Below are 11,081 nucleotides of genomic sequence, written 5' to 3' on the forward strand. Positions count from 1 at the left end.
TCTTTGTATTGTACAATGTGTCAAAACCTTTATATGTGGCACCATATTAATCAAATACTCTGACCAAGGTCTCAAGCCTTAATGGGCGACAGTATACCAGATTCTCTTGATCCTTTTTCGACTTCCAGGCATCCACTCACTGCAGTTAACTTGTATGAAAATCAATAAGCAAAAAAAAAATTCACCTTGCTTCAAACAAATGATCAAGCATGGGCATTTAGTTGAGTCCCGGGTGTGTTCAGGTGCGTGTAATTTTTACATTTATGAGCAAAGTTGTAATAAAACTTCACCCCTAGAACAATTAATAACCACACATGGACCTTGTAAAAACAGATAATGTGCGTTTGGTTTAGTCTTGCTTTGAAAAAAGGTCTCTTAAATCTCGGATGTTACTTACATAATCATTTCTCAGCTCCTAAAAACCCCAATGAGCGAGAGTTTTTTAAACAATACCTGCTTCTAACTGCTTTACCCTGTGAAGATAGATAAACTTCATTGTTTTTCCTTTGGCTCATTATCTAACACAAGTCTATCCAAGTTGATTTTAATATTTTACGACCATAAACTCAATTCGAAACAGACATGTGGGACACACATTTTGATGCATTAGAAAATAGCTTGCAATGCACAAATTTGTGGGATCGGATATGTAGTTAAAGGGCTAAACGATGCAACACCACTTTTTATTTTAACCAGGCTTTCAGACATTGCATCACCTGTTCACTAATCTAAGGTGTCGGGCTCAGCGTCCATGCAGGTCTCCCAAGGGTTACGTGGCATGTGGGGCATGGAGATGAGCAGCAGGGCGGCACCACCGAGGATGAGCAGGGTGAAGGAAGCGCAGGCGCAGGTAAAGGACCAGGAATAGTGGTATTCAATCCAGATGGTCTCATCACTGTCAATCATGCGCTTGACAGACTGGCGCATCACCTCGACAGAAATGATGATGCAAAGGCCTGTGTGCCAAAACAGAAAGAACGTGTTGCAGTTAAAAGCAGATGCTTTAGCCACATTCATGGTAATTGCGTTGTCATTCCTGTTTAATCAAATGCTGTTACAGTTCCACATTTACACTGCAAGATTACCGCTTTTATTTTAACCTTGTAACAATAAATGTGACGCCTGATGGGAGTTTACAGCCATGAAAGTTAATTTAACACTGAGGCCTTTTTGAAACTTCGCCCCAGAGATTCATCAACTCTCAGCACTGACAAAAAAACATTGTCTGTGCATGATGATGACACCGTCACTCCTCACGAGTTCAAATTGAGCCAGACCACAAGAGACAAGAGAACCAGACAGAGTGTGATCTGTAATTTACATTATCTGCCACGTCTGACCTGCAAAGGCGAAGAACATCCCAGCAGGCCGGAGCAAGTAGTCCCTTCCCTTCCCGAAAGAGAAGATGACACAGATGGTGCCCAGGATCATGAAGAGCAGACTGAAGATTGCGATGGCTGCTGCTGAGATATTGTACTCTGAGGAGAAAAGAAAAGAGGAAATAAGTGAGAAAGAGATAGTTAAGGGAAACAATGAGTGAGAGAAGAAGAAGAAGAATTCCTTTATTAGTCCCTCGAATGGGGAAATTCAATTTTCACTCTATTGTTTTTCATTTAACACACACACAGGCCCGAAATACACACACGCTCAGACAGGACCTATATACATGCAACCAATGGAGAGATGTCGAACCAGCAACCGCCCGGTTCCTAGCCCAGTCACCTATGGACTGAGCTACTACCGCCCCTGAGAAGACACGACGCTCAACCCAAAAACATTGAGTAGGCAAGAGTGAAAGAGACATGTAAGGAAGAGAGAGATTTAAAATTCAGAGGGTGCGTAGTAGCAGCAGGGGAGGTTGCAGTCTTGTTTACATAGTAATTGTTTAAATATTGCACTCAGGCGAGTTATGACACAGATAATTAGCCTTTAAATTAGCCTCACTCTAAAGACAACTGTCATTTATCCAAACTGGCAATAATACTATTTGCATGACAGATAAGATGCTACAGGCTTATAACAGGATGATTACAACATCCCTGCCCTCCAATCTCTTCTAAAACAAAGATAATCTAGTCTCTGCTTCTCTCTAACAATCCAACTGTGATAGAAATTATCCTTAGAGCATCCATTTCCATTTCAGCACCCCGACTGTGGAGTAACAACAAGTGTAAAATTACCTTATTTTAAGTCTCTCTGGTGTTGGGTTGGTTGTGTGATTCTCTCAAAGTCTCCTTATGCATTTCATGTGTGCTTTGTTTTTGCCAATGCAGAAGTGCCTTAAACCTGCATTCATTCTAATTCCCGGCAGGGGGCGACTCCACTGGTTGCAAAAGTCTGTTTGTATAGACGTCAATGAGAAAGTGACCCTACTTCTTACTCTATTTATTACCTTAGTAAACATTTTTCTAATGGTTTTTGGTCTCAATCCCTAATTATTAGTCTAATGTCTAGAGCACAATGTTCAGTTTGTAAATGATGGTCCCATTTAGAGAAAATTATATGAAAAGGGAGGGGATGCTTTAGAGCGTGGCTACCTTGTGATTGACAGGTCGTGGTGAAGGTTGTGATGTCACAACTATACTATATATATAGGTAGTGCAGCTATAGTGCCATTACAGTCATTCCCTGGCTGAAATGATGCATATGCGGAAGACCTAATACATTATATGTTTTTAATTTATTCTCAGTGTGGTAAGTATGTTTTTTTTTTGTTGTTTAAACTCAGCAAATGCTGTTTCTATTTTCACACCATGTTGTTCTCATATAGTTTCAGTATAAAAAAACGGGACTGTTGAATTGAAATATATTTCTGCCACACAGCGAATGTGCGATCCTGTCTACCATATGCAATATGAAACACTATATGAATTCATTTTGAATATGTAACTTCACTGATTTCACCAAGATTCAACCGTGTACTGCACATATTGCAATCATCTAAAATTGCCTTTATGAGTATATAGATTTGTGTTCCTTCACGCTTCCCTGTGTGTTCTTCTGTGTCTAGATAGAAGTAGAAAAGTTGAGCTAGCCAACACAGGAGCTATTTCCCTGAAATACATTTACCTTGAAAATAGCGAAGCAGAGAGGATGAGAAGATGAAAATCAGAGGATAGGTGGCAATGAGGAGGTACCCACCTTTCTGGGTCTTCACTTCAAAAACTTCAGCTTCTTCCCCTGAGGTGAAGTGTTTGAAGTAGGAACAGTTCTTTGCTGCAGAGTAAGACAGGGAGAGAGAGAGAGAGAGAGAGAGAAAGAGATAGAGAGAGAGAGAGAAAGAGAGAGAAAGAGAGAGAGAGAGAGAGAATGCATGTGTTGAGAAGAGAAAGACACTGAAAGACATACGTTTGTGCCCACTATGCCAGAAAAGAAGTGTCTTGTGTGTATGTGTTTTATCTTTCTAATTTCTAAATTGGTAAAGAATATGCCGTTAAGTCCAATGCACGTTTGACACTGCGTCCAAATCCCAGCAGTGTTCTGCAACTTGCTGTCATCCTAGAATAAAACATCTTCAAAGGTCCCATCTTGTAAAAAGTGAGATTTCACAAAAAGCACGACCCACACTGCGTTCCTGTGGGAATCACTAGGACATAGGAAAGAAAAAAACAGCACATAAAACAGAAAACTCAAAACTGTTTGCATATTGGGTGAGGGAAAACGGTCAGCGAGGTTTCTCACACAGCCAGGCAGCCTGCCGGCAGCCGTCATCAGTGCACTTGCGGACCACGCCTGTCGCCCAGGAGGGTGAAAGCTGTGAATATACATGTATACTAAAACAGACAGTATGAAAAAAAATAAATGTTTTTTTTATTTTTTTATTAAAGCACATATATCTGTTCAAGAAACCCAAAATACAATTATGAACCTCTAAACTCAAATCCTTCACTGTCCACCATGTAGGCTGTGTTTACTTCTCAGAAAAGATTTCCACAGAAATTGATACATTTCTGCACTTTGCTTGCTCTTTGACCACAATCTTCAATATAGCCTCATATATAAAAACTATTCCTGTGTGCAGTCATTGCCAACACATCTATTTGCTGTCTCTGAGGGCAGCTGAGCTGAGACAGGGAGGACATATAGGCCAAGTGAGTGTTCCCTACTTCCTCCACTCACCATCCTTTGTCGCTGAGATTAAACCCATAAAGCAGACAGGTGTTCTCTCTGTCCACACAGAGATGGACAATGTTTGTGTGTTGGTGTCTGTCTGTATACATGTGCACGTACTATGATTGTGTGTGTGTGTACCAGGCAACAGAGGAGCTGTTTGTTACCCAGGATGAGAAAGAATCACTAAAGAGGTAACCTAGCAACAGGCTGCTGCAGGTCTTGGCTATCCCTATCTATTTACCCATGTAAAGGCATATCAAGAGGAGTGTGTGTGTGTGTGTGTGTGTGTGTGTGTGTGTGTGTGTGTGTGTGTGTGTGTGTGTGTGTGTGTGTGTGTGTGTGTGTGTGTGTGTGTGTGTGTGTGTGTGTTTGAGGGGATGTTGGTGGTGGGGATTAAGCTAATAAGTGTTTGTGCGTAGCCATAAGATTTACTCTAGTTTCTATGAAGACTATTATCTGCCCACCACACAAAGATGAGACAGGAAGACATTTGGTTTACACAAAGGAAGCTTCAAAAGCCTGAGTTTCTATCTGCTTGAGTCTGATGAATGATGATCTTTAATGTAGAGAGCAGGGGAAGAAAATGAGAGTTAGGATGATTTTCTTAAGTTGAGTAAATCGACCACTGGCTTATCCCACCTCCCCTGTTGCTACGCCTTTCAAACTTTCTATTCTAGCACAGCACTTATGCAGTTTGCTATAATAACGGCAATCCATATCTGAGTAATGATCGAGAAATCCAGCGCTTCACAGAGCTGCCAGTCCTGGTTACGGTTGCTAAGATACGACTGGAAAATTGCAGTTCAGGGGCAGGGTTTAGCAAATGAGTCAATTTTGTCGTGATGTATGCTAAGCAGTCCAAATATGTCGCATGGGCTACATTGGTAAAACTGATGAATGAGTTTTTAACATTTTGATTAAGTATAGCTAAAACAGACAGAAGACAGGAAGTGAAAGTTACAGGTGTGATTCATCCAAATGACCACAGTCACTTTTTTTTGCCACCGCCAAAGTTTGAAAAAACTTTTACAGCAACTCACTTTGAATACGGCATAACCATTTCGTAATAAAAAAATGCACTACCCACAAAAGGTCCAAAAAACCATCTGTCTTCTAACTTTAGACGGTGAACATTCACTGAGGAGGAGAACATATCGGTGCGTATCATTGACCTTGAAGTCAGACTAATGAGGACATTTAGTTCCACTGGGGGGAAGTGATTAGAACGAGGTATCGCCTGTCATTTTAGTTTTGCCTCTTTCCATTAAACTCTGCTACCATCTTCCTCTCTCTACACTGCTTCTCGTTTCCATCTGTCATTAAACCTGCCTCGTCCATCTCCAATTATTTACTTTTTACAGTTGGTTTCTAGGATGGTATTTCCATTTTCCGTTTGTTTTTATCGATAATGACATTTTACATTTGATCTGGTAAAAAACTTCTATATGTTTTGCAGGGGTGTTACAGAAGATGTTTTTTTATGCGATGGGGGTGCTGTTCTTTTTCGATATACACAGAATGACTAATTCTAGGTCAATGTGACTAAGACGGTTGGCTCTGGTGGTGGTGATATTTGAATGACTATTCCACCAGAAGGTCCGATAACTGGGACACTAACAGACTTTCATGTAAAAAAAAAACAACACTTTTTTTTTCTCAAACGCTCTCTTTAAGCCCCCTTATCTTAAAAAAAAGCCCAGTCTGCTCTGATTGGACATTTTTCTGGGTCTTTCGCATCTCAACTCTCAGCATCTCTGCACTGTCATGCAGTCGGGGAATGACTGCAACAGCACTTTCTATCTATATATAGTACGGAAGAGCTAATAGCTCGTTCAAAGGCACAGTTTCTAAATACAGGCTGCGTATTATTGAAGTAATCACAAACTACATCCCTGCATCTCTTTCTGTAAGTATTGTAATGTTAGAATATGCATTTCCTTAGCTCAAATTTACATAACAGAGAGTGATTCATTCAAACTTTGAATCTTACACTTGTTTTCTGAATTGCCAAATCAGCGCCACACCTCCACAATTTTGGCTACGCACTCAAAGCTGGCAGTCTAGAGAGGAAAATTATTGCTCAAGGTGACGTCAGTGCTTTTGAGGGTATGAATTGGGGGCACCAGTATTGTGTCTCTGGAAGAAGCAGGGGGGAGGAGGATATTTTATTTAAAGGCTTAAGTCATCTCTAAAACATCTCTGCTTATAAACTCCTCTCCTTTTTCTTTGGGCTTGTATGTGTGGAACACACATGCACAAAAAAGCACCATTTACACTCTTTATTCCCCATTCGAGCGGCATGATGCGATTTTTACAGCACTCAAGCTGTCATGCATCATTTGTGGGAAGCTCATTTCAAAAGTCAGTTGGGGTTCACTGCTTTGCTGCCATTGTTTTGCAACCCCTTCACGAAAAACATTGAATTGTACCTATATGTGTTTGTGTACGCGTCTCTTGACAACTAACTCCCCCCCTGTTCGGGAAAATGCAAATGCGTGGTATGAAGTCCAATCACCGCTGCTTGCTTGGGTGTACTGTTCAACAAGAATGTAATCTGTTATGGTGCATTTTCGATCACGTTTTTCCATCATTGTGTTTTGTTTGTGTGCTAAACATTTGGGTTACGATGCATATTAAATTGAGAAGATAAAGTAACGCTGGTATCATGGTGTTAGCCACTCCATTAAGCTCTAAACTCAGTGGCCAGTTACTTACATAAGCAGACCCTTCCAGAACCAACATACTAGTAAAAGCAGATGTGCATTTTGCACCACTGTCTTCTTGCGAATTGAGCCAAAATGATCAAAATATTTGTTCAGAGCTATCCAGTGATATCGTAGGGTGAATACTGGGACATTAAATCTGTGGAAACAGACCCATGTCTCTGACCTAGTCATGAGGTGTTAATGGTGTTGCCAGGTTGGCTTTATCACATGTGAAACACTATTACACATGTGAAATTGCACTCAAAATGTGCTATCCAGCCAGCCTTCAGTACTTGCTTGCTTTGCTACAAGTCCAAATAGCACTCAATCAAGGAGAAAGCAAATGGTTAAAATCGGAGAGTGGCTGTCGTCTTCTCTTGCTGTCACACTACATCACCCAGACTGACTACCTGAGTACCAGTAGAGAAAGCACCTGTTGAGAAGAAAGCTGTAAACACCCTTTCTTGGCCACTGGAGAAAGACAATCAGCTTTGCCTGGTGAAGGTGACTGAAAGTCACAAGCTGCAAAACCAAATCAGTATCTCACCCTATGTCATCTTCACGGACATAAAACAACATTACAGAGAACACAACCACACTCACAGAGCACATGACGAGGTAAGTAGCCATGCGCCAAATCCATGGTTCTTTTCAGGTAATATGAGAGAATGACTCATTTTGTGGGAATGTAACCATTTTTTGCTGCACACAGGTGGCAGCTGATTGAGAGCTGAACTCCTTTTGCTGCTGAAAAGATCTCTCTCATCATTCCCGTCCATTCCAGATTGTGTCGAGTATCGAAGAAGCAGCTGGGATTCTGCATAGATATTCTCACACTGTTTTACTACTGCTGTCAGGTTGTGGGGGTTATTGTTCACCATGTTTGAGTTGCAAGTCTGTCAGCTTCCTTTTGCATTTGATACATTCCACATGAGACTTGTCCATAGGGAAAAATCTCCAACTACTGTTCTTAACAGATAAAAATTGTATACACCAAGAAGGTGCTCTAGAGGCCCTCGGTGTGTCACATTTTTATGACAGGCAGCTGTCACAATTCTTTTCTGTCAGCCTCTTTGTCTACCTGCCCTCTCTTTCAGGTCTTAGTACAATAAAACCTCCCCTCATTGAAAAGCCCCTCCCCCTTCTATACATACTAAAGTGCTCCCCCTTCAACAAAGGCATCCCTGCCTCTACCCAACCACAATTACTTCTGTTTTCTTCCACAATCCCCTTCATCCCTCCTGAGTCTCCCGGGTGTACTCTAACTTGTGAGCTAGAGCTGGAAGCCACACTTCATTAAGGTTTGTACCGATCCTGAGGTGCTGGAGCTGGATGCTAAGTCAATGATAGAGTCAGAGGGAAATCTCTCTGTTAGGCTGCAAGGCACGCACACACAGCCAGGGGCCAGCGAGACGCTGTTTATCCCAGGGCTGGATCTGTTCAAACACAGCTTGCAATTAGAGCTACAAGCATATGTTGCTTTTGACTTGTGTCTTTTTGTACTGTATGGAATGTTATGTAAGGACGGAAACTAACTTTCAAAATGGTCTTGTTTAAAATTGTTGACATACATTCTGCACAAATTAGCCTCTCCTATTTTGTTTCAGGTCTTTTTTATAGCTTGTAATTAAGTTAGATTTTGCAAACTGGTGCATTTAATCATTGACAAAACCAAAGTTTATCAGTGGCATTAGAAAATACTGCTTGAATGAGATAGTTTCCCTAAAACTTCTTGCAAGACAGTCATGCATCTGGTTTGATCAAAGCCAACCTCAGATCTGGTGTGACATTGTTAGCCAGACTGTGCAAAAGATGAAGAAGTTAAAAGGTGTCTGTACATTTTAGTACATAGAGAGCTTGTGAATATGCCAACAAATAATGTAACACTCCCTATGAGGTAAAAAAAAAAAAATTCTCATCTTCCATTGAGAGTCCATTAGCACAGAGAGAACAGATCCATGTTTTTGTCATGTTAATTGTGAAGTACAGCAGCAATGCTCTTCCATTACGTACTTGATTTCAGCTGTTGGATTGTGCTTAATTGGCTGTTCAGAGACTTCCTCTGTGGAAGATAATGATTGTTTCAGTGAGAAGCCGTAGAACTGTTATACATTCAGTCCAAACACACACTGAAACACTGGGTGGAAGAAGAGGTGAAACAAAATGGCCCTTTCGACTGTTAAGCCTCAGACTCCGATCATCCCTGTTTCCGCTTTACCTCCAATGAGATGTCAAAGCAGAATTTGAGAGTTTGAGTCCTTACAGTAATGGAAAATTGAAAGGTTGTTTGCTTTGTCTGTTCCTGGATATACAAGGATTATTGAAAATTGCAACGAGATGGCGAAAACACCAGATCTGCTTAGCTTAAATCCACATACTTCAAAGTTCAGGCTAAATAGTAGCCGCAATACGATAAGGTCCTATGCGATGTGATGCCATGTATTATGATGCAATACGATGTGATGTGTTACAATGCGATACATTCCTTGTACGATGCAATAGGATATGATAGAACACGATAGGAGACGATACAGCCCTGTACGATACAATATGATGGGATACCATACATTCCTGTACGATGCAATAGGATATGTTAGAATACGATAGGATACGATATGATACAATATGATGCGATACGAATCGGTACGATACGATGCGATGGGATACTATGCGATGGGATACGATAAGATGTGATACGATGTGATCAATACAATGCAATACAATACGATATGGCCCTGTAAGATACAATGCAATATGATACAATATGATGCCATACAATGCAATAAAATGTGATACGGTCCTATACGATACATTCTTGTATGATGCAATGGGACGCCAAACAGTCCTTTATGATGCGATATGATGCAATATGATTCGTTACGATGTGATAGGTTGCGATATGATAGGTTGCGATATGATTCGATATGATGCGATATGATACAACGTGGTGGGATGTGTTACAATGCGATACGATATGATGCGATATGATACAAAACAACGCGGTGGGATACGATACAATGTGAAACGATACAATGTGAAACGATTAAATTTACTTTGTTGCCCCCATGGGAAAATTTGTGCTGCAGATTCATGCTGCACACATACTGTATAGCTGGTTCCATAGTAGTAATATCAGAGGGTCTTTGAAAAAGACAGCTTGCTCTCATTGGCCCTCCCTGATTTAAATAAAGGTTTCAATCAATATTTAAAAAATCAGAAAACATAGACAAAACAGCACATACTGTCGTAAATCACAGCCACATATTGCCCATCACACTTATTGCACACATTACACAACCAATGATAAGAATGCCATGAAGCTTTTGCACACGTCTGCAGCATCAAGCAACATTATTTTCAGTTTTAATTGTGGTTGCACAAGTGATACAAAAGAGTATACTAAAGGTAGCAGACAGACCACATTCAGCTGCTAAAAAAGTTTTGACCGCTTTGACCTGCATGTTTACACAGATACATAAATCAGAACTGCAGGATAAACATCTTTTCACTGATTCCAATCCACTTTCCACCAACATACATATTTTTATTTCTCTGTGCTTCTAAATCTTGCAAAAGAAAAACTCCTCACCACAACTAAGCATCTAGAATAATTTCAAGTCAGGAGACCAGCCGACCATATAACTAATTGGCTTTGAAAACACATATATGTGTGTAGCCATTTTACCTCTAAGTCAGAATATATAATAAAATGTTACCTTGACAGGAACTATAACCAGAAACAAAACAACACACAAATTATCAGACAGCAGGTTTTCATTCGCCACCAGTAAAAACAGACGGCTCCATACCTCCAGGTAAGCTGATTGGGCCGCAGCCTTTGCCCTGAGGGTCCTCCTCCACAATGAAGATGGTCTTCTTGCAGAGCCTCCACAGGCCAAAGTGGGCTGCCTCGCAGGTAGTGTTGAGCTTCTCCACCCGGGGACTGAGCACGGCCCAGTGGTCAGTCACCACCGCCGCCAGCATTGACGAGATGCCCACCAAAATCACCACAGATGTGATCTTGACCTTGGTCGCTTGCTCCGCGAACATGTTGCCGTTCGACGTGTGTGCAAAGTTGTGGACGTGTGTGCGTGCACGTGCCCGTGTTTGCACGTGTGTTGGCGTGTGTGACACGAGTAAGTGAAATGGTGAGATGGAGTGTGTATGACCGTGAAGACTGGGTGGAAAGTCAAGGTTGTCTTCAGTTCCTTTACGCCGGATGTTCCCCTGTCTTGTCTAGCGCTTCACTACACTTCTGATGTC

At 41.2% G+C, this 11,081-nt stretch overlaps 1 protein-coding gene across 1 annotated transcript; it reads right to left on the bottom strand.

Moving 5' to 3' along the window:
• Positions 1-723: 723 nt before the first annotated feature.
• On the bottom strand, positions 724-10,868 carry cacng1b (calcium channel, voltage-dependent, gamma subunit 1b; the record flags this gene model as incomplete). The annotated part of the gene is made up of 4 exons (XM_083930753.1): positions 724-956; positions 1,341-1,478; positions 3,142-3,216; positions 10,628-10,868. 4 exons carry the CDS (start codon positions 10,866-10,868, stop codon positions 724-726), a joined length of 687 nt encoding a protein of 228 aa, XP_083786879.1.
• Between the last annotated feature and the right edge of the window lie 213 nt (positions 10,869-11,081).

The sequence above is a fragment of the Echiichthys vipera genome (genome assembly GCF_963691815.1).
Source record: "Echiichthys vipera genome assembly, chromosome: 17".
Taxonomy (NCBI): Eukaryota; Metazoa; Chordata; class Actinopteri; order Perciformes; family Trachinidae; genus Echiichthys; species Echiichthys vipera.